The 24,552-nt window shown below is 39.5% G+C and overlaps 1 protein-coding gene across 12 annotated transcripts in view; it reads right to left on the bottom strand.

Annotated features, from left to right (window-relative positions):
- The window catches only part of LCLAT1 (lysocardiolipin acyltransferase 1), a 215,372-nt gene that overhangs the window by 115,435 nt on the left and 75,385 nt on the right, over positions 1-24,552 (bottom strand). For all 12 annotated transcript variants that reach the window (XM_073022899.1, XM_007971048.3, XM_073022894.1 and 9 more), the window contains 2 exons: positions 9,281-9,449; positions 1,697-1,895 (listed from right to left, as the gene is read on the bottom strand). In XM_073022899.1, coding sequence (XP_072879000.1) covers positions 1,697-1,895; positions 9,281-9,445 — 364 coding nt within the window. In that variant the 5' untranslated portion in view covers positions 9,446-9,449. The remainder of the gene's footprint in view (positions 1-1,696; positions 1,896-9,280; positions 9,450-24,552) is intronic.

Raw genomic sequence — 24,552 nt, 5'->3', positions numbered from 1 at the left:
TAACTGTGGCTTTTTCATTTTCTGTTGATGTCAGATTTTGTCAGTTGCATTTTTCTGTATTTTTTAAATCTCATATACACTTTTAAAGTCATTGGCATAATGTTATTCTTAATATCCTGTTAGTATATCTCATGTAGAATCAATCTTGCTACTGGTAATATGTGCTTTCTCTTTTATATTTATCAGTCCTCTTAGGGATGTGGCAGTTTTTAAATACTGACATCTTTGACACATCTTCAATCTATGGGGTCTATGCTCCGTCCTCTAGAATCTTTGAGGATAGTAACTGCTTCCACCAATATAACATATGGTAGGAGTGATGTTGTTTGAATTCTAAGGCTAGGTCATAAAATACCTTGTAGCTTCTTGCTGGTTCTCAAGTGAGACTGTTCTCTAGGGAAAGCCAGCTGCCATGTAAGAAATCTGACTACCCTGACATCACTATATTGGAAAAGTGGCAAAGAGAAAAATAAAGCTATAAGTACAAAGGCAATTCAAACAGAAACAGTTAACCAGGTGTGGTGGCTCAAGCCTGTAATCCCAGCACTCTGGGAGGCTGAGGTGGGCAGATCACAAGGTCAGGAGATTGAGATCATCCTGGTTAACACAGTGAAACCCCGTCTCTACTAAAAATACAAAAAAATTAGTCGGGCGTTGTGGCGGGTACCTGTAGTCCCAGCTACTCAGGAGGCTGAGGCAGGAGAATGGCATGAACCTGGGAGGCGGAGCTTGCAGTGAGCCGGAGCTTGCAGTGAACCGAGATAGCGCCACTGCACTCCAGCCTGGGTGACACAGCGAGACTCCATCTCAAAAACAAAAAACAAAAAACACCTTACTAGTCTATCCTGTGAGGGCCTGCCCTTTGCCTCACAAATCATAAACCATGTCAGTACACTAATAGAGGCATGGTTTAAGAGAGTACATAATTTAAATAAGTAAGAAGTGTTACCTAGGTAAACCACAGAAATATAAATGTAATTAATGAGGCTGTCAGGAGGATACAGTGGGTACTTCATATACCCATGGGAATAACTGATTTGAATATATTTATAATCTGTCCCCTCCCTTATTTCACATTAAGTAGTAAGTTGAGAAAGTAGGCCATTTATTTTTAACATGCAATGCTGAAATATCCCTACTTCTGCAACACACAAGGAACATGTTGTATTCCTAGCCATTTAAAATAAACATTTCCAGGAACTTTAATATTATGTTATACAAGCAAAGTAAAAAGACTTTTTAAAAATTTTAAAGTTATAGATTGGGGAAGTTCAGAAAGTACTAGCACCTAGTATAATGAATGCTTGGAACCTAGGTATTCAATTAATATTTACTACACAAATATCAATCAATCCGTCAATGTCAAGTAGTTTATCAGCACAGACCAGTTTCTGGCCGAAATCACAAGTACTACCTGCAATAAAAAGTTACTAAACTATTAATTCATATCCTTCAATGTGGTGGTCCTCAGATACTATATATCCATTTCCTTGAGAACAGTTTATTTTCTCTTTCAGCGTAAGATTTTTTAAAAAGAGATTAAAATAAAATCATCTGCCATAACAGATCCACTAAAGACAAAAGAACCTGAGATTGTTTTTAGCCCAATGAGGAAAAAAATGGAATTGCTTTAATGCTTACGTCAGTTTTACAGCAAAATGAATGAGCCACTTAAAATAATGTATGAATAACCTACCAAATCCAGGAACACTTTTGAGACTGGCTTTGAGGCAAATTTTCTCCAATCTGAGGTAGCTATATCTCATCAGACAATTCCACAGGAACATCCAGTCCATTCTTGTCCGATGGTTCATTATAATGACACTTCTTTCTCCAGGAACAAATGCATCGCCAGTTATAATCACTTTTACACCAAACATGGTCTCCAATAATGCCTAAGAAAATAATATAGAGAAAAATATGATTTTCCATAGGTAAGTTTTATCATGCCCTATAAATAAATCTTAAGATTTCTAATACATAAAAGTTAGTATTTCCCATGATCCTTGCTTCTATAATAAAAAATTGGGTGGTGACGTTATCTAGAAGAATGAGAATATCAAGCACTATTTCTATTTTAAGTTTCTGTGATTTCCTAATTTAAAAAATGCTAATTGTCCTTGAAATCAAGATACCTTATTAAGTAAAAAGAAAGTATAAAAGGTGTATATCAAGATTCTACTGTGTAATATTTTAAGGATATATATATATGTAACATTATTACCTTTTTTCTAGAAAGAATAGTCAAAGAATTAGCACTGGGTACAGGGGAAAAAAAATCCCAGAAAGTTAAACTGTTCACTTTATAGCCTCCTGTACTATGATGTTTTAAAAACAAAAACATAGATCTTACTTATTTTGACACTATATAAAGAATAAATTAACTATACATCTACTAAAATACTACAAGCCTTAATACCTGGAACACAGTAATGTTCAAATATTTGCTGAATTTGCTTAATTCACTTTTCTGATGGGCCAGGTATACAATACATATGAAATATTTAGAAAAACAAAATATTACAGACTTATGAGTTCTTGAAAGTAAAATAACAGCTTATAATAAAACCTGATTATTGATTTCAAACTCTTATTTGAATTCTCAAATTATTTACATGTAACAAATTTACTAGTTAATATGTGACTTATTAATAAAGAGAGAAAATTTATCTAAAGGCAAATATACAGTACGGAATCAAAAGTTCTCTTGGCAAATATGATAATCTTAAACAAGGTACAGCCAATAGACAAACTGTGGTGTACTCATATAATGGAAAAATGATACAACAATTAAAGTAGATGAACTACAAGTACCTATAGCAACATGAAAGATACACAGAAGCATAATTTTGAGAGACAGCAAAACAAACAAAAATATATACAATAAATGTCAATATACAAGACTTTCTAAAAGATTAAGATATTTTAAAGATGATTATATAGATGCTAAAATTATAAAGAACAAGAAGAAAATAACTATCTTAAAAGTCAGATGAATAACTACTTCTACCAAAAGGAGGGTGTTTTGATTGGAAGTCTAGGTAGCTTGCTGGAGAGCTGACAATGCTGTATTTCTTGACCTAGTTGATAGTTACCCTCAAAATTTTTCATTAAATTGTACATTTGTGTTTTAATAACTTTTTGGTATGTTTGCTATACTTCACAACAAAAAAGCATTTTTTAAAAAATGAAATATGAAACAGTAAGACTTTGAAACACATAATAGGATCAATAAAACACTGGTTCAAAATAATATTAGCTAAAGAAATATACTAGAAAGTAAAAAGAAGTTAGAAAAGTTGTATGTCCAAATTGCTACAGAGTCAAGGTGTTAACATCTTGATACAAAATCATTTGGACTAAGTAGCTACAGATATCCCATAGGTCCTCATTAAGTTACTTTCCCACAGTTGAGGTTCACTTTCAGCATGGGTATTTAATCCAGTACCTATTATGTCCTAGAAGGACGGCCTCCAAGAGGTCAATAAAAATGTATTCCTCTTAAGCTGTATATAAAGATATGTCAATGTGTACACATACTTTGTTAAGTAAAATGCTTGCAGTTTTCATCAAATTTTCAAAAGGGTCCATAACTGCTCAACTAATTATAACCCCTACTCTAAAAAGTCCCTTGAAAGTGAAATACCTACATGTAAGACCTCCTGGTAAAAAGGATCATGGCAGAGTCCTCCGGGCTTGGACCCACAGCAAAAAATGTCATTTTTTTTTTTTCTTTTGAGATGGAGTCTCGCTCTGTCACCCAGGCTGGAGTGTAGTGGCGTGATCTTGGCTCACTGCAACCTCCGCCTCCTGGGTTCAAGCGATTCTCCTGTCTCAGCCTCCCGAGTAGCTGAGATTACAGGCACCCGCCCACCACACCCAGCTAATATTTTGTATTTTTAATAGTGACGGGATTTCACCATGTTGGCCAGACTGGTCTTGAACTCCTGACCTCATGACTCGTCCACCTCGGCCTCCCAAAGTGCTGGCATTACAGGTGTGAGCCACCGCACCTGGCCAAGAGTTAAAAATCTTAAGCCTATAAATCCCAAACCTCATATATAACCCTATATATGCAATCTCTAACATATGATACCTATGGATTCCAAACAATCCTTTGCTTTTCATTATGAAAAATAACAAAATTTAAAAATCCAAGACTGGGATGGGTGTGGTGGCTCACACATGTAATCCCAGCACTTTGGGAGGCTCAGGCAGGAAGATCACTTGAGGCCAAGAGTTCAAAACTAGCCTAGGCAACATAGCAGGACTCCAGCTCTACAAAAAATTTTTAAAAGCTAGGCATTGTGGCACATGCCCAGAGCCTTAGCTACTCAGGAGGCAGAGGCAGAAGGATTGCTCAAGTCCAGGAATTTCAGGTTACAGTGAGATCTGACCACACCACTGCACTCCAGCTGGGCAAGAGAATGTTGTCTCAAAAAAAAAAAAAAAAAAAAAAATCACCACCACCACCACCACCAAGATCGGGTGTCCAGGAACATCTCATATAACATGACATTCTCTCCTTTGACATCCAGCATTCTATCAGAATATGCCTGAAAGTTATAAATAACCTTCTGGGCAGCCAAGATCTCAAGTCCACATTAATCAGTTGTAATACCAGATGAGACATATCCAGTCAACCTATTTACAGCTCCTGCAAAGGCAGAAAAACAAATATACTACACAGAAATAAAGTTGTAATATCTATAAAGAACTCCAGAATTCAAATAATCCAGACTAAAAGACTGGGAAAAAAGACACTATTCTCATATTTTATTTCTAGTATACGAGAGAGATAATAGTGTCAACAGTAATAAATCCTACAAAATTTTATAATGTATTGTTTCTTATATTGAAGAGTAACAATTCTGATAATTTTTACCTAATTGGTCAAAGATTTCTCTGTGTATTATTTAATAGAAATATGGAAGCATTTTCCAAGGATCTTTTATATACCACTACTTACTATGTCCAAGTGTTCCATCGTGTATAAAAACACAAAGATGAGAGTGGTTCCTCTCAAGATGACAGAGAAAGTTTTGCCATCATGCCCGCTGCTCTCACTCTCATTTATCATTCTGATGGATCTTTATTTAGTCTGAGGTAGTAACAACTCATCTCCACATCTGCTTTTGCTTTTCAGGCTCAGCTTAGGTCTGGTTACCCAAATCTCTAGCTACTTGAGGCTTTGCAATCCCAACTCATTCTTCAAGACACTGAGCACCCACTTTGTTAAGAGCAACAGTACAGACAAAAATCACGTTCAGCAATCTATGTTTATTGAACACCTGTTTTATGCTAGGATTGGAATGGTATCAAAAGATCAGAAGGCTGTGGAAGAAACCTGTGCCCTAGGTAGACAGTTAGAAAATGACCTCTAAATTCTTAAGGCATGATTTATGGTGAAAGGACAGAACTCCAAGTAATTTTCATAATCCCAGGTAGTAATCAGACTGTTTGGTCAGAGTTAAGATTTTGAGAAGCAAAAACTGCTCTGAGCACATGCTGAGTTTGACCCTTACAGTATTGATTATGTTGAACAGAACTGTCCAAAAATGAAAGGAACAAAGACATGCACTCCAAATTATAGAAACATTCAAACAAAGACTGAATGGTCACCCTGCAGATTGTTCTTGAAGGGATTCTTGCCCACAGAGTTAGGTTAGACAAAGTGACCTCTAAGTCTCATCTAATTCTAAGATTCTAAAACACTTCACTGCTATGCCTCTTTTAGCACAGAAAATGTGCTCCTTAAAAATAGTAAGACAAGAAAAATCTTGCCAACGAAATCATTTTAATCCACAAGAGAAACTTAACGAAAGAGAAGATCATTTTGTGACTATTTTTGTGAAGCAATAATTAGTTTAAGTGCATTTATCCTAATTTATTTTTGGTGGAAAATTATTTTTAACTGTTTGGGATTGCTTAAAATAAAGTACATCAATAAGGGATAAGAATAAGTTTCAGATTAAATTCACTTTGAATTTAAAAATAATATATTTTATTATTGCTTAAAAATTCCTTTAGCTCCCTGTACAAGTATGAGATAAAAGGCGATTAAAGACACCCTTGATAGTTCTTCTCCGTTTCTTTCAACAGAGACATTCGCTATCTCAAAACTAGGATATCAATTTTTCTGTAACCTAGCTATAAGGAATTCAACGTCTATACATTTCTTAACTAAAAAAACGTTCTCTGCCTGATATGCTGTAACTAGTAAACTAAACAGCTGAGTGACAGCAGTTTTCCAAATGTATACTAATTTTTTACTAGTACTGTGGTAGTTAAATCTTACCTATGTGTTAAACTGTCCAAACAGCTAATAAGACAAAAGTTAGGAATAGGTGAAATTATCTTTGAAAATCTCCTAGGACGGTGCATCTCAAAAGATTACACTATCAGTAAGTCCAGCTCGGCCAATCTTCTCCCAAAATTGTACTACATTGCTATTACCCTACCTGACCATCAGACAAAGTGATTGGTTTGTATGTTGTTTAAAAATATCTATCTTTAAACATAAGAATCATACTCAGTAGAGAACCACTCATACTTCCCATTTCATCTCATATGAAGCAGAAACAATTCATTCTCTTCTCTGCCCACTCTTCCCTTACCTATCTTAGTGCATGTAATTGAAACTGTACAAATACTGTGGGTGTATAATGTAATTCTGCAGTAATAGTAATGCTAGTAATATTAATAACAGTAGAAACAGCTATTGCAGAATTTGTTTAGTAACTTGTCCTATGAATACCAGCATTTCTTCCAGAGTAAGAGTTTTAACTATGTACATGGCTGCCCAGAAAAAAAAAGACATTTCCCAGATTCTACTACAGTTTTTAGCTGCTCTTACCAGTAGAGTAAGCAAAAGTGATATGTGCAACTTGCTATGTACTAGACATGTGAGTCACTGATATAGAAAGAAAGCATTTGCTCTAGACTTCCTCCAGAGTGGGGCAAAGAAGTGGCAGTGACCCAGTCTTGACCAAATACAAGAGGACATTATACCAGGTTGGAGGCCAAGCTAGGTGGATTAACAGGATAGAAGACATCTGAACCCTTGATGACATCAGGACCCTTTGATGACATCAGAGACCGTAGGTACCTTGCCAGCCTGGCCCTGTAAGTCAATACAGTTATACCGTATTTGAGCCACTATATTTTGAATTTTCTTTAAAACACCAGTTTAGCCTAAAATATAAAAGCAAAACTAAAACTAAAATTAATATAATACCAAATATTTACTGTGTATCTACCAAATGGCAAGCATTATACTAAAAAGGCTATATATTTATTATCTCGTTTAATCATTACAATGACTTTCTGATATAGGTAGGTAGTATTAAGATCCCTTTTTATAGAGATGAAGAAACAAAAGCTTACAGAGAGGCTAAGGAGCTTAGCCAAGTTCAAATGACTAGAAAGTGGGAAGGCCAATAGTGAAACCAAATACCTGTCTGCAATGTCTGTGAAAATAAGCACTCTGCTTATGCTTGCTCTCCAAAAATTAGTGACTGGACACTGTAAAGCATTACAATTATATTAATGTTTACCAATTCTCAGAACTCTCAAGGTTTTGGCAGAAAGATTCAACAAAAATGTGTGGTTCATAATTAAAAGATTATATACTACAGAAAACTGATGACATTTAGAAAATGAAGTACAGTAATAATACATGACTATTACAAAAAATCATTTACCTCTGAATGTTTGCTTTACAATCAGATATACAATTCTGAATCTAGAATAGATCTCAAAGATCATTTACTCCAATTTATTTTACAGATGATGAAACAAACACTAAAAATAGTTATATAAATGACATGAAAACAATCAAATGTTTCAATAGGAAATGTCTCTGATTTTACGATGACAGTAACATTACTTAGCATAGTTTGTAGATGACATTTTAGAAGTATCTACTTGTGATGATTAATATTATGTAAACTGAACAGTATTCTTATTTTACTTAATATATGTATATAGAGAAGTACTCACTTTGTAAATAGAGAGTGATAGTGGTTAAGCAACAACATAAAATGAATATTTTATGGTAAATGGTATGTTTAGGGTTGCAATGAAACACTGGGCTTCATATCATTAAAGCTAATTTTAAAATGTAACTCTAAAAATTAATGGTCTGGGAAAGTCAACTTCTGTCCTCTAAAAGAAAAAGATTTTTAGTCAAATGAAAGCCAGAAAAGAAATTAGTCAAGCTCTGTAAATTGACAATTAGGATAAGACATTTTAGGTAGAGGACTATTATCTTCACAAGGACAGAGATCATATCTGTCCTGTTCATCACTGCATCCTAGCAAAATGCTAGGTACACGGTAGACAATAACAAGTTGCTGGATGAACATTAAGAGATCCTGCCAACTATTCTTGCAATCCAATCATAAAACAAAGCATACTTATATTAAAAAAAGCAAGAAGAAATTTTGCCTAAAAGACCAGCCCTAACAGAGTAAAAGGTACTAGACATCATCCAGCTGACTTAAAGGAAAATATGGCTATAATTAATAGATGAGAAATCTCAAGAAAGTAACAGAACCAATAAAGAACCCAAAATAAATTCCAGAACTTACAGTATTTTAAATAAAAATTCACTAGATGAACAAACAGCAGATTAAAGATAACAGAAGGGTCATTCAGCTTGAAAACAGATAAATAGAAATCATTCAATATGAAAAATACAAGGGAAAAAAATACAGGGGAAGAAAAGGAAGAGAGCCTTTGTGACATATGTGACAAGATAATCAATCTAACATACATGTAATTGTAGTTCCCAAAATGAGGAGAGAGAGAATAAGGCAGAAAAAAAATGTGAAAAAAAATAATGGTCTAAAATTTCCCAGTTTAAAAAAAAAACAAAAACCAACCAACCTATAGATCTAAGAAGCCCAATGGAACACAGCAAAACACATTCAGCCCTCTACATCCTTGGGGTCTGCATTTGTGAATTCAACCAATCATGGGTCAAATATATTCATGGGAAAAAAGGATGGTTGAACCTATACTGAGAATGCACAGACTTTTTTTTTCTTGTCATTATTCCCTAAGCAATACAATTCCCTAACAATAACAACTACTTACATAACATTTATGTTGTATTCGGTATTATAAGCAATCTAGAGAATATTTAAAGCATACAGAAGGATGTGCATAGGATATGTGCAAATATTGTAGAGACTTGAACATCCATAGATTTAGGTATCTATCAGGGGTAGGGGGTACTCTAGTACAAGCAGACAGTCTCCTCTGGTGTGTAACTTACCACAGGTAGGGTGAGCCATGTTGCCACAAGGCGGTTGTTGATCCAGCGATACCAAGATGGGTTTACAAACATCAAAGGTAAAAAGGGACCCAGCATGAAAATGCTTCCAAAAAAGCTTCCCCAAAACAGAGTCAGTATAAAGTAAATCCCTTTCCATGACGCCATGATTCTGAAAGATATATTAAAAAAAAAAAAAAAAAGGATATATTTTGTTACTATACATTTAACGGCTTGAATTCAATTTCAGGATGATGGAGCATAAAATGATCACTAATTTTAGGGCTACAGAAAGGCTCTAATAAACAATATAAGTGCCTGAATTTCAAAGAGGTGACCCTCCTACATGCTCTACTGGTCTAACAAGTTGCCAGTACATTAGAAATTGATATTCTCTGGTCGGGTGTGGTGACTCACGCCTGTAATCCCAGCACTTTAGGAGGCTGGTGGGGGCGGGGGGGGGGCGCGGATCACTTGAGGCCAGGAGTTCGAGACCAGCCTGGCCAACATGGTGAAACACTAAAATACATTTCCACTAAAAATACAAAAATTAGCCAGGTGTGGTACTGTGCCTGTAATCCCAGCTACATGGGAGGCTGAGGTAGATGTTACAGTGAGCCAAGATCGCACCACTGCACTCCAGCTGGGACGACACAGTGAGACTGTTTCAAAAAAAAGAAAGTGATACTCTCAACAGAGCAAATATCTGACCTCCAAAAAGAGTTATCTAGTTTAAGAAGCCTTTTTTTTTTAATCATAAAACCATGTATTTTCCTTTCTAAGGTGTTATCTAACACAAACTCATAAAATATTCCAGAGTGTTTTCCTATCCAGAACTAGAAGCAATTGACTGAAAACTACAGACAAGTTTCCCAAGTTGAGTACAACAGTCCCCACTTTGGATCCATTCCAAGACCCCTAGTGGATGCCTGAATCACAGATTGTACTAAACCCTTCATATACATTACATACATACCATGATGAAGTTTAACTTACCAATTAGGCGTGGTGAGAGATTAATAGTAACTATTATTAATAAAGTATTATTAAGTAAAATAAAGGCTCCCTGAACACAAGCGCTGCTATACCCCGACAGTCAATCTGATCACAGAAACAGCTATTAAGGGACTAACAGGCAGGCAGGATAGCATATATTGCATCAACGCACTGGACAAAGGGATAATTCACATCCTGAATTCGACAGAGAAGCATGGCATCAGATTTTATCCTGCTACTCAGAATGGTACACAAATTTAAAACCCATCAGTTGTTTATTTCTGGAATTTTCCATAAAACATTCAAACCACAGTTGACTTTGGGTAACTCAAACCGCGGAAAGCAAAACTGTGGGTAAGGAGGGGACTACTATACACCTAAAAACAATGGCAAGTTAGCAGAGTACATTGAAATTTTTTAAAATCCAGAAATATTCATTCTTTATATTAGAATCTGAACATCTTGGGTACTTGGTCTTTAATTGGCTTTTTATGAGTTGAAGGGTTAAGTAGAACTTAGACTCTTCACTGGCTATTTCCAAAGGATTACTGTAGGGGGTCCTCATAACCAGAACATCATACTGATGTTGGAATGCTGGTTGGAAACATAGTCTAATATGAATAAACCTTTGATTTTACAACTTAAACTATGTTAGAGAAAAACTGTGTTTTGCCTCAGAATAAAATTGTTAGAAACACTGAAATGATGAAAAAAAAATGTCCTTAAAATCTATGTAGCAAAAAGGTATCTCAGAGATCAAGACCTCTGAATATTTTAAAAGAATCACAACAGGAAACAGAATACATTTTCAAATGTCATGGTGCTTTTTAAAAATATCAGCAAACTGATATTTTTAAAAATATCAACAAACAACAAAACAAGTCAAATCCCTTAAAACACACAATCAAGACTGACAGTATACTAAGTTTTTATGTGTTTGTTTGTTTGTTTTAAGGCGGCGTTTAGGCGGCGTTTCACTCTGTCGCCAAGCTGCAGTGCAGTGGCGCGATCTCGGCTCACTGCAAGCTCTGCCTCCTGGGTTCAGGAGGTTCTCCTGCCTCAGCCTCTGGAGCAGCCGGGATTACAGGCGCGCGCCACCATGCTCATCTAATTTTTGTATTTTTAGTAGGGACAGGGTTTCACCCTGTTGGCCAGGGTGGTCTGGATCTCTTGACCTCATGATCTGGTCGCCTCAGCCTCCCAAAATGCTGGGATTACAGGCGTGAGCCACTGCGGCTGACTGACTACTATTTTTAAATTTCTACTGATACTTGACAGTACCGTGTACAAAATCCTTCAAAGTACAAACTGAATAAACATCAACTAAGAGCTGGCTTTTTGCTAAACTCTACATCTAAACTTTTAAGAGGTGGGGTAATGGAGTAATAATGGAAAAAGACTACTGGAAAGCAGCAGGCTGAACAATTCCCAGAGCTCACACATGGGGCCTGGAGTGGTCTGTTACCACCTATCCTCAACTTTGCTTTCCCTGAGGCTCAGGTCTTCCTCTTTGCATTGATGACACTATAGCTAGCTTCTACCCAGAAAAAAGAAAAAAAAAAAAAAAACCCTACAAACATCTAAATTTGGTATTCTCAATGCCTACTTCCTTTTATACACCCGCCCCGCCCCCCAGTCCTGCAATGCTGCTGCTCTATTTGAAATCCCTGTAACTACCTTTATCTACTGTTGTTGTTTTTTTCTGCCAATTAGTGATTAGCTAGCTCCATGTTTAGACCCTCACCCCTCAACTCCCTGCAGAGCTACACTTCACATTGTATCCATATATAATGCTTCCCCCATCAAGGCTCTGGCATGCTTCTTCCTCACCAATTTCTGATTTGATGTGATTAACAGAAAAAAAATATATAAAGTAACTTAGCTATCATATAATAAAATATTTTCATTATGCAGTGATGAAGCTGAGGCTCAGGAGAGTTAAGAAGACTTTCCTAAATCCACACAACAAATTAGTAGCATCAAATCTTTTCTGCTTACTGCTGCTTCTGCTATATCATGCTCTATTTCTCCTGTGAAGGAGCCAGAAATTAGCCCTGAAATATGTCTCTAAACATAGACTTAAACGGGTAGAAAGGTGTGTGTCATATGAATATACTGGGATTACTCAGACCAAATCTGATCTAAAATTATTTCCATCCTACTTCTATTCCTTCTCTTTCAATCATTTGTTGATTTTCAATGATTCAATAAACATACAAAGATATCCCAATTACTGTGTGCCAGACACTATGTTAGTCATCTGGAGATTATAGCAGTGAATATGACAGAAATTGCAAAGCTCTCACAAACCTAATGGTCCCTCCATCTCTTCCTTATGAGCTCCTATGTGGCTCTGCATTTAATCTAGCCCTATTCTGTATCTTCTTCCCAGTCTCAAGAGTTTGATGGACAAACTTGGTTCCAAATTATGCTAGCTATATACTTATTTGGAATAGCTAAAAAAAAAATTTTTTTAAACAATAAAACTACTGACAATACCAGGAGCTGACAAGGATATGCAGCAACCAGAACTTGCAAACACTGCTGGTGGGAATGCAAAATGGGATGGCCACTTTGGAAAAGTTTGGCAGTTTCTTAAAATGCTAAATATACACTTACAATAAAATCCAGAAATTCTACTGAATATCTAAGACAAATGAAAATGTATGTTCACACAAAAACCTATACATAATTATTTACAGCAGCATTATTCATAATTACCAAAAACTGGAAACCACCCAATTGTCAGTCAGGGAGAATGGATAAACAAAACCATAGTACATCCACACAATGACATACTACTCAGAATAAAGACAAACTATTGATCCATGCAACATGTTGAGTTAATCTCAAATGCATTATGCTCAACAAAAGATATGGTTTTAAAATCTTTTACTGGATTATTTCATTTATATGACATTCCAGATAAGGCAAAACCAAAGGATAGGGAAACAGATCAGTGGTTGGCAAAGATTAGAAGTAGGGAGATGGTTTGATTACAAAGGAACAACACAATATAAGTTTAGGGGTTGGTCTGGCACGAGGTGGCTCGTGCCTGTAATCCCAGCACTTTGGGAGGCCGAGGGGAGCAGATCACGAGGTCAGGAGATCGAGACCATCCCGGTCAACATGATGAAACCCCGTCTCTACGAAAAATACAAAAATTAGCTGGGCATGGTGGCGCATGCCTGTAATCCTAGCTATTTGGGAGGGTGAGGTAGGAGAATCGCTTGAACCCGGAGTCGGAGGTTGCAGTGAGCTGAGATGGCGCCACTGTACTCCAGCCTGGCAACAGAGTGAGACTCCCTCTCAAAAAAAATAAATAAAAAATAAAAAAAGAAGAAGTTTAGGGGATTGAGGAAACTGGAAACTATTCTATTTCCTGTTTAGGTTATGTTACAGGAAAGCTGTCCTGATCCAGACTCCAAGAAAGGATTCTTGCATCTCACACAAGAAAGAATTCAGGGCGAGTCCACGATGCAAACTGAAACCAAGTTTATTACGAAAGTAAAGGAATGAAAGAATGGCTACTCCACAGACAATGCAGCCCTGAGGGCTGCTGGTTGCCCATTTTTATGGTTATTTCTTGATGATATGCTAAACAAGGTAGGGATTATTCATGCCTCCCCCTTTTAGACCTTATAGGGTAACTTCTTGACGTTGCCCTGGCATTTGTAAACTGTCATGGTGCTGGTGGGAATGTAGCAGTGAGGACCATCAAAGGTCACTCTTGTTGCCATCTTGGTTTTGGTGGGTTTTGGCCAGCTCCTTAACTGCAACCTGTTTTATCAGCAAGGTCTTTATGACCTGTATTTTGTGGTGACCTCCTATCTCATCCTGTGACTTAGAATGCCTTAACCATCTGAAAATGCAGCCCAGTAAGTTTCAGCCTCATTTTACCCAGCTCCTATTTAAGATGGATTTGTTCCAGTTCACACACCTGTGACAGTCACAAGACTATACACATTTGTGAAAATCCATAGAAAGTATATTTTTTAAAAAGGGAACTTTACTGTTTGTAGATTTTTAAATAAATTTTTAAAAAATTATGCTATGTGATATAAAATCTGACAGTATTTACTGTTCTCTTATAATATGGGGAATTCCAATTTTCTGGATTATTTCAATTACAGTAACACCTAAAATGTAACTAGCTTTTAAAATATTCCAGGCACTGTTTCATGTATTTTACATGCCGACCTGTTCACCAGTCACAGCAATCTCATAATGTAGGTATTTTCATTACCTTAATTTTACATATAAAGCTATTGAGGCAGCAAGGGGTTAAGTAACTTACTTAAGGCCACACAGCTAGTAAATAACAAAACTGGAACTTGAAGCCAGGTGACTTGGTGTCAGAGTCCACACTCAGGCTAAAATGTTACATTATGCTTCCTTTTCAAGAATACATTACATCTGTAGTTAAATATATACCTGTTTTTAAATAGGCTATAAAATAAAGATTTACAATTATAAACTAAATGTTTAATACCTCATATAAAAATTATTCTGAATTTTAGAATTCATAGAAATTTAGTGAGAAAGCCTTATGTCTTTCTTATCTTACTGTTACTGGCAGGTCTTTGTTCTTAGAGCTCCCAAGATGGTGGTGGGCCGCTCCCAAGATGGCAGCAAGCCTTCTGCTCTCTGACCTGGGGGGTTCTTGGCTTCATGGATTCCAAGGAATGGAACCTTGGGCCATGCGGTGAGTGTTATAGCTCCATTAGAAGCCGTGGGTCATGGAGGAGAACCACGGAACCCAGCAACTAGTGTTCAGCTCAATTAGGACAAACACACGCACTTAACCATGCAGAAACAATGGCGAGCCTCTGGCCTGATCGGGAGTGGCAATGGGTGCCTTGCTGGATCAGAAGCACAGAGGACACCGTGCCAAAATCCATAGGGGTGAAAGTCAATGGCGGGTCTGCAACAGCAGCATTCAGCAGTGGTGGACAGCAAGCGAAAGTTCAGCTCGAGCTCTAACAAACATGGACCAGAAGAGTGTGCAGTTGCAAGATTTAATAGAGTGAAAACAAAGCTCCCACACAATGGGAGGGGACCCAAAGGGGGTTGCCACTGCCAGTTCGAATGCCTAGGTTTACATCCTGATCATTGTCCCTCCCCCTGTGCTCTCAGGCGATAGATGACTATTTTTTTTACCTCCTGCTTTTAGCCTAATGGGTATTTTAGTGAGCTCTCTTTACTACCTGATTGGTCATGTGTGAGCTGAGTTACAAGCCCCGTGTTTAAAGGTGGACGCAGTCACTTTCCCCAGCTAGGCTTAGGGATTCTTAGTCAGCCTAGGAAATCCAGCTAGTCCTGTCTCTCAGTTCCCCCATCTCAACAGGAAAACCCAAGTGCTGTTGGGGAAGTTGGCTGACAACCACTCTAACTGCTTCCTGCTGAACTGGGGCATAGAAGGCGGCATGCAGTTGAGATTTCCTCAGGAGGGGTGCCTTTGATGTCATCAACATCAGAGCATGGGCCAGCAGGCCAGTCCAGGGATCCGCGGTAGATCTTAGTCATGGACTGCATCTGGGGCTCCATTTAAAGAACCATTTGTAGTTTTACAGCATCGATTCCAGAAGAGACAAACTTAACAAGGAGGTTAAAGATACAGGGATTGAAATGTATGGCCTGAAGTGCAGGGGGAGGCACATCCAACAGTTAGTAGGGTTTGGGGATCAGCATAAGCCAGTATAGGCTGGATGTGTTCCTCACTGAGGGCCCAGGTGCCTTCGGATAATTTTAGCCCTAAGTATTTAAAACTTGCTGTGAGCAGAGCTGAGCCTTTGGTTTGGATACCTTGTAGCCACAGGTGGCGAGGAACTTTAAGAGCGTTTGGGTGGCTTGATGGCACAAGGTTTCTGAACGGGTGGCTAAAAGTAAATCATCCACATACCAAAGGACAAGAGTGTCCAAGTATGAGAAGTGGCTCAAGTCTTGGACTCAAGTGGCCTGTCCAAATAGATGGGAGCTATCCCTGAACCCTTGGGGTAAAACAGTCCAGGTGAGTTGAGACGTTGAGTTTCAAGGATCTTCAAAGGCAAACAGGAATTGAGAGTCAGAATGTACAGGGATGCAGAAAAAGGCATCCTTAAGGTCCAGGACTGTAAATCACTCTGCTTCCTCTGGTATTTGGGAAAGCAGAGTGTAAGGGTTAGGTACAGCTGGTACAGAGGGACAACAGCCTCGTTGATAATCCTGAGATCTTGCACTAACCTCCACTGTCCGTTGGGTTTCTGTACTCCTAAAATTGGAGTATTGCAGGGGCTACTGCATGACCTTGGGCTTTTAGGTCCTTAACAATCTTCTGGAGTCCTTGTTGGGCCTCAGGTCTAAGAGGGTACTGCCTTTGGTAGGCAAAGGAGGCAGAATCCTTTAGTTTAACTTGAATGGGACGGGCATTCTTCACACATCCATATTGTCCTTCTGTTGCCCAGACTTCAGGATTAATTCCTTCCTCAAGCAGGGGACAACAAGCAGGTGTTCCTTCTCCTATGTTCAGGTGTATAATGGCTCCTACTTTTGCTAGGATGTATCTCCCTAACAAAGGAGTGGGGCTTTCAGGCATAATTAGAAAGGCATGTGAAAAGAGTAAAGTTACCCAGTCCCAACTTAGTGGCTGGGAGAAGTATCTAATGACTGCCTGTCCTAGGACCCCTCAAATAGTGACAGGTCTGGAGGACAGCTGTCCGGGACAGGAGAGTAAGAATGAGAAGGCTGCATCAGTGTCCAGGAGACAATTAACCTCCTGGCCCTCAATGGTCAAGCATACCTGGGGCTCTGTGAGGGTGATGGCATGGGCCAGCACTTGCCCCAGGCACCCTCAGTCCTGCTGCTGGATCATCTGGTTAACGGCTTCTGACTCAGAGGACTTTCGTCTGCTGGGGCAGTGGGCCTTCCAGTGATTCCTTTGACATAAGGGGCATGGACGAGGGGGCAGCTTATTTCTATTCAGACAATCTTTTTTAAAGTGTCCTTGTAGACCACACTGGAAGCAAGCCCTGTTAGGCATTCGATTTGTCCAGCCTTTTCCTTTTCCAGAGCCTCCAAAGTTCACTTGCCTGAGGGCCTTTTTTTATCCCATTTGTCCCGTTCCACCCGCTCTTCCTCATCACTATTATAAAAAACCGAGGTTGCCAGGTTCAATAGGGTTTCCAAGTTTTGCTCTGGGTCTAAGGTGGACTTACAAAGTTTTTTCTAATGTCTGCAGCTGACTGAGCGATAAACTTATCTTTTAAGATTAGTTGGCCTTCAATAGAGTCAGGTGACAGAGAGGTATGCTTCCTCAATGCCTCCCTTAGTCTCTCCGGAAAGGCAGTAGGATTTTCTTCCTTTTCCTGTGTTACAATGGACATCACTGAATAATTTATAGGCTTCTTCCTAGTATTCCTTAGTCCTTCTAGCACGCAAGTTAGCAAATGTCTGCGGCACCAAGCTCCATGTTCTGATTCTGTGTCCCAAGGAGGGTCTACACTGGGAACTGCCTGCTGGCCTGTGGGGAATTGTTCTCTTTCCTCTGTTGTCATCCTATCATTGACCTGACTGAGATACCAGAGATCACCAAACTCTCAGGCTGCAGTTATGGCGGCACTTCTCTCATGTGGGGTTAGTGTCTGATCTAGCAGTAACATTGTATCTTTCCATGTCCAATCAAAGGATTGTCCTAACCCTTGTAAAATCTCAATATAGCCATCAGGGTTATCTGAGAATTTACCTAGGTCTATTTTAATTTGCTTCAAGTCTGAGAGGGAAAAAGGTACATGCACGCTGGCTGGGCCAAATTCTCCTCCTCCCACTGCTTGGAGGGGGCATAATCGGGGAATACTGGCACTCCTTGGTTCATTGTTTACCCCTTTGTCTATCTCCTTTGGAGACAGTCTGGGTTGAAGGGAGGTCCTTATTAGTTGGGAAAGGAGCCAGGGGGACACCAGCATAGGGAAGTAGACTCTGAGGGCTTCCTGTACGGCATAAATTACACTTTTTACATAATTGTGAGTTGTCTCTTAATGAAAAGAAAATTTGCACATACGGCACGTCACTCCATTTGCCCTCTTTTCTACAAAAGAGGTCTAGCTGTAAGATGGTGTTATAATTTATACTTCCCTCAGGAGGCCAGGTTTCTCCCACTTGAAGAGGATATTGTGGCCAGGCGGTACTGCAGAAGAATATAACTCATTTCTCTCTTAGCGTCTGAGGGTCAAATTGGTCCCAATTCTCCAGAATACATGTTAGGGGCGTTTTTGCGTTGGGGGAAACGTTTCCCATCTGGAAAAAGAACATAGGGATGCCAGCAGCCCTTGTCATTTTCCGATGAGCATTAGTCCTACGGCGTCCTCTATGGTCCTAATGCTTACTCCTTTCCAGGGTGCGTAACCACCCATGGACTTCTGCTTATCAGATTAGTTATGCTCACTGATGTAGCAGTCCTGCCCCTGTTTTCCCGCCTTTCTTGACCGACAAAGAAAGGGGTCTGGGCTGCTGGATTCCAGTGGTCCTTTACCAGCGTGCCCAACATTGCCTTTGTGCTCAGGGTTGAGTTCTAGAGCTAGGATGGGTTCCTGAGTGTTTCATAACAAACCAGTTGCCCCATCAAGGTGCATTCCCATAAACAATAGTTCCTAGAAGGTGCAGATAACCTTTTGAGTCAGGATTGAGATAGATTTTTTTTTTTTTTATGATAACCATTTTTATCCAAAGCAAACTTCCTTCATGCCTGGGGACTAGACCGTCTAAGGCCACAAGATTAGAAGTTAGGATAATATATGTTACGCTGTTAACTTTTAGCAACTTTACTTTTATTGAAAACCTTGTAAGTCTGGAATTTCAATTATCCTTTGCTATTAATAAGACTTTGTTTAGTCTAAATTAACTTAGAATTGGTATAGATCGTTCCTTCCTGGTTCTGTAAGTACTTTAAAGCTTGGCTGAGTGCAAACAGCTGGCACATTTGAGCAGACCAATTATTAGACAATTTTTCTAACTCTGCTTCTACAAGAGTTTCCCTATCAATTACTGAATACACATTCTGTTTTTTTTCCCTCAATCACCCAGGAGGAACCATCTATCGTCCTGTCCTGAAGGGAGTTCCTCCTAGGTCTGGTTGGAACTTTGTATGGTAATTAAGATTTAAATCCCCTGTTAGGAAATCTGCTGGGTTAAGGGAATTTTCAGTGGTTAATGTTAAATCAACTTCTTCTAACAGAATAGCCCCATACTTTAATATTTTTGAGTTAGTAAGCTACCTTTTTTACTTAGGATATTTCTGAACTGGTGAGGTATGCTCATGATGAGCTTTCCTCTAAAAGTTATTCTTCTACTGAAAGGAAACAGGCACATTCCTCCACATATCTCCCAACTCCCTGAGCCCAGCACGAGCCCAGCACAAACACATTCCTCATATATCTCCCAACTCCCTGAGCCCAGCACGAGCCCAGCACAAACACAACCCATCATATATCTCTCAACTTCCTGAGCCCAGCACAAACGCATTCCTCCGTATTTCTCTCAAACTTCAGAAAAACACCACCTAGGAAATCTCCCATAAGGACACAGCGGGAACCAATAAAAAATGCTAAATGTATAATATTAACCAATTGTAATGCTGTAACCGAGAGAATTACCTTGTTCCCCTGTAACTTTACATATCCTGTTTACATCGGGCTATAAAAAGCAAGCACTCGCATTGTTCGGGGCCCTCTTGTATGCTGTGGAATGGAAGGACCAAGTTCGAACCTGTAGTAAAAGATCCTTGCCGCTTGGCTTTGACTCTGGACCCTAGTAGTCTTCTTTAAGGAACAAACGGACTAGGCATAACACTACTTTCTTCTGCTAGCAAAGCAGTTGCCGCTACAGATTGAATGCATTTGAGCCATCTGTGGGTTACTGGATTAAGGATTTTTGATAGGAAGGCTACGGGTTGTCAGTGGCCCCATTGCTTTTAGCTATGCCCTTGTTTACACTGACAACAAGGTGGGTATTAGAGTGTTATAGGGTCAAGGAGAAGACCTTCAATTATCAATTATAGGTTTTAAATTTACCCTGGCTTTTAAAGGAATAGGGTACACTGTTTTTTCTTTACTACTTCTCTTTCTTTCTCTCTTTTTGACTTTCTGTCTCTCTCTCTCTCTCTCTCTCTCTCTCTCTGACTCCCTTTGTCTCTCTGCCTCTCTCTTTTCCCCCTCTCTTTCTCCCTTCTCTTTTGATAGATGGATTTTGGGAACATAGCAGAATGACATTGCCCCCATTTGCCACTATAGGAATATGCTCTTCCCTTTAATTTACTCAATTCGCTTTCATCCTGATCTGTTATGTTGTGGTAGACCCAGTTTCAGTTGTTAAAGTACTGGGTTATCATTCTAAGGCCCTGGCCAAGGAGTTGAGGCTTGGAGATTGTATTGCGGGGTGGGGAGGGGGGAAGGGCCGGTAAGCTGGGTAGAAATTGGGAGACGAGAGCATCTTAAAACAATGGGAGAGCAATCTTCCCAGCCATTTACAAATCTGGGGCCCTGGCAAGGGTGGTGGGAAATGGGTCCCACATAACTGCCCATGTCAACAGCTGTATACCTAAATTGGGAGGGACACCAGGGACAAGACTCTCTGGGTTCACAGCCTAGATGCCTAAGGACACAGTGGAGAGCTTCCTCAGATCCCTTTGGAAATACAACTTGCTCTAATACTTGGGAGAGGAAATGAAAGCCTGAACCATTAGTACCTAGGAGGCAGGGATTGGAGAAAGTAGATTCAGAGGTAAGGAGAATTTTGGGGCTACACTTTCAAGAAAGTGGTGGTTGGGACCCAGGAGGTATGGGTCAGAAGGAGAGGTAGGGGCGCCTGCATCGGCGACTGTGGAGTAAAGACTTCTAGCTGCACCATAATCTCGACCGGCCAATGCCAGGAGTTCGGGATGACAGCTTTCTGCCTCTAGCTGGCCCTCGGCTTCCCCAGGAAAATTGTAAAAGCAGAAGCTGGTTCCAGGCAGACCAACGCTCCCAATCCAGAAGGGTTGGGGGCTGTTAGCCTTTTCCCAGAAAGCCTCACACCTGAGTCTTAAGTCCGGCAGCCACGCTAATCATTTTTAAATGGCTGACAGATGCCCAGTATTTTCCTCCAATTCTAACGAAGGATAGGACAGAATAGCAAGTGTAAGTGGTCCGATATTACTCAAGGCTTTGGAGAATCCCTGTATAGGCCACCAGATGTTACTGGTGGGTCTTTGTTCTTAGAGCTCCCAAGATGGTGGCAGACCACTCCCAAGACGGCAGCAAGCCTTTTGCTCTCTGATCTGGGGTTCTCGGCCTCACGGATTCCAAGGAATGGAACCTTGGGCCATGTGGTGAGTGTTATAGCTCTATTAGAAGCCATGGGTCATGGAAGAGAACTGTGGAACCCAGCGACTAGTGTTCAGCTTGATTAGGACGAACACATGCACTTAGCACGCAGAAACAATGGCGAGCCTCTAGCCTCATCGGGAGTGGCAATGGGCGTCTTGCTGGATCAGAAGTGCAGTGGACACCGTGCCAGATCTGGAGGGGTGAAAGTCAGCAGCGGGTCTGTGATGGTGGCGTTCAGCAGTGGTGGACGGTGAGTGAAAGCTCAGCTCCAGCCCTAACAAACATGGACCAGAAGAGTGTGCAGTTGCAAGATTTAACAGAGTGAAACTAGAGCTCCCATACAACGGGAGGGGACCCAAAGGGGGTTACCACTGCCGGTTCAAATGCCTGGGTTTATATCCTGATCACTGTCCCTCCACCTGTGCTCTCAGGCGATAGATGATTGACTATTTCTTTACCTCCTGCTTTTAGCCTAATGGGTATTTTAGTGAGCTCTCTTTACTACCTGATTGGTCAGGTGTGAGCTGAGTTACAAGTCCTGTGTTTAAAGGTGGGTGAGGTCACCTTCCCCAGCTAGGCTTAGGAATTCTTAGTCGGCCTAGGAAATCCAGCTAGACAGGACTATCATTACCATCCCTCAATACCTAATGTAATGTATATCACACCAAAACTTGGGGAGGTGCAAGGAATGGGAGTTGCCAGCTTCTGATGGAAGAAAGTCGGGTTAAATAACTGACGAATTAAATATTTAATCTTTTAAAAACCCTTTAAAATAAAAAAGGTGACATAATTGAAAACTAATTAAAAACACTGCAATTTAGTATCATATTTTGTGCATTCTTTGCATAATACTGATACCTTTTTTAAAAAGACATTTGAAAACTAACTGCCGTTTTAAAAGGGCATATAACATTTTATTGACAAATAACAGAGATAGGTATAACAGAGATAGAGAAGTGAACTGTAGATAATCCTGAAAAACTATGCCTACTTCAAGTGTAACCTAACAAGTTTTCCCAAATGACCACTTTCCTTTCAGCAAATTAACAACAATCTTAATAACCTCACTAATTTCCTAGCTCATAATATGATTATGATGCTTACCCATGGTGTCTAACCACTTAAGGTTCAAACCATTGCATCACCAAACAAAAGATAAAATAGAACACATGAACCAAAATACAGCCCACCTAGACTTCTTACTCAGTTGCATATATTATTCGTAGAGCACGACAATGTGAGAGGACATTCCCTGACAAAGATTAACGGACTCCATTATGGATACCTATAGTCCCTCGCTCAGGAAGGAAACATTTTCATAGAATCTCCCTAGTTATTTTATTCACGTAACAAGTCAAGTGTTAGCAACTAGCGTTACTCTCAGAGTCTAATAGGGAAGCTAAGTACGAAAATAAATTATTGCAATTCACTGTGATACATGCTGTAATAGAGGGATAGGAGATATGCAACAGGTGTTAAGGGTAGATCAAAGTAGACAAGATGAACTCTGCTAACAGGGATTAAAGAAGGCTTTAGACTCTTGGAGGATAAGTGGTTGTAGGAGGGGAGAGAATACTCCAGGCAATAACCTGCAGAGTCACAGAAATTTGAAACAGCACGGCTTAATCAGAAAACTTTTGAAACTCGTATTACTGAGGTACAGGGTACACAATGCGGGCGGGGGGAGCGGGGGTTGCAAGAACATAGGCCTGAGGAAGAAAGTACACACACCCAGGCCAGGATAGCCAAGAAAACCACATTTGACAGGTCACTAGGGGTGGAGGAAAAATATCTAAGGCATATGAGTCATGTTTTAGGATACATGTTAAAAGTGAAATGTATATAAACGTTTCAAAAGTGACATGTATATAAACATGAATTCAATCAGTATACAGATTGATTTTATTAAGAGCCTTCTCTGGATCTAAACAGAGAGTGCATGGGACTTGTTGGCAAAAATCCCAGGACTGACAGACGCTGGTATCACAGAGGTCTGTGATGCAGCTCCAACACTCAACAGCCAGAGGATCACAACCACATTACTTAACCTGGACACTTCACTTATAAAGTTAGGAGGTTAGGGAAAAACCTCTCTGGGGCCTCTACTAACACAGGAATTCTAAAAATAGGCTATCTTTTGCCAACCGAATACTTATCAGGAACTTTACAGAGGGCTCTTGGCATTTACATATCTAACACCTAGAGATTCAACTATTCATGAATAATCCAAAGGTCATAACATGGAAGTAATCTGCTGAAACTCAAAGCTCAATTGTGAACACTGCAAGGCTGATGTCAAAAAATAAACCATTTAGGTAGTAATTAATGACTCTGGCCAACTATCTAGTATCCTAATCTCAAAAAGCCTTTATTCTCTTCTACTTACTTCATACGCACTTCTTTGGGGAAGTGATATGCTATAATAGATTTGTAAATGTGAAGGTTCAAAGGGACCTTGTTATATCCCCTTGACAATGTCAAGTATGTCCTAACACTGGCACTTTACATTCTCACCTCATCCAAACAAAAGCCTCAAAAGCAAGCTGTTGATACAGTAGTATTTACAGGTAAAGGAATGAAAGATTTAGTTCCATTAACGAGTCCCTGACACTTTATATTGAGTGAGGTAAGAAACCTATAACCAAGGAGATTCTCAGAAAATGCAGTGTGAGCCCCGAAAATTTGAGACAGATCGCAGTTAATTTAGAAAGTTTATTTTACCAAGGTTGAGAACAGGCACCCGTGACACAGCCTAAGGAGGTCCTGATGGCATGTGCCCAAGGTGGTCAGACCACAGTTTGATTTTACACATTTTAGAGAGACATGAGACATCAATCAACATAGGTAAGATGAACATTTGGTTCCATCTGGAAAGGTGGGACAACTGGAAGCAGGGAGGGGGCTTCCAGGTCATAGGTAGATAAGAGACAAATGGTTGCATTC

This window comes from Chlorocebus sabaeus, chromosome 14 (genome assembly GCF_047675955.1).
Source record: "Chlorocebus sabaeus isolate Y175 chromosome 14, mChlSab1.0.hap1, whole genome shotgun sequence".
Lineage (NCBI taxonomy): Eukaryota > Metazoa > Chordata > Mammalia > Primates > Cercopithecidae > Chlorocebus > Chlorocebus sabaeus.
The sequence above is the reverse complement of the archived record's forward strand: the minus strand, read 5'-3'. Positions and strand labels throughout refer to the sequence as shown.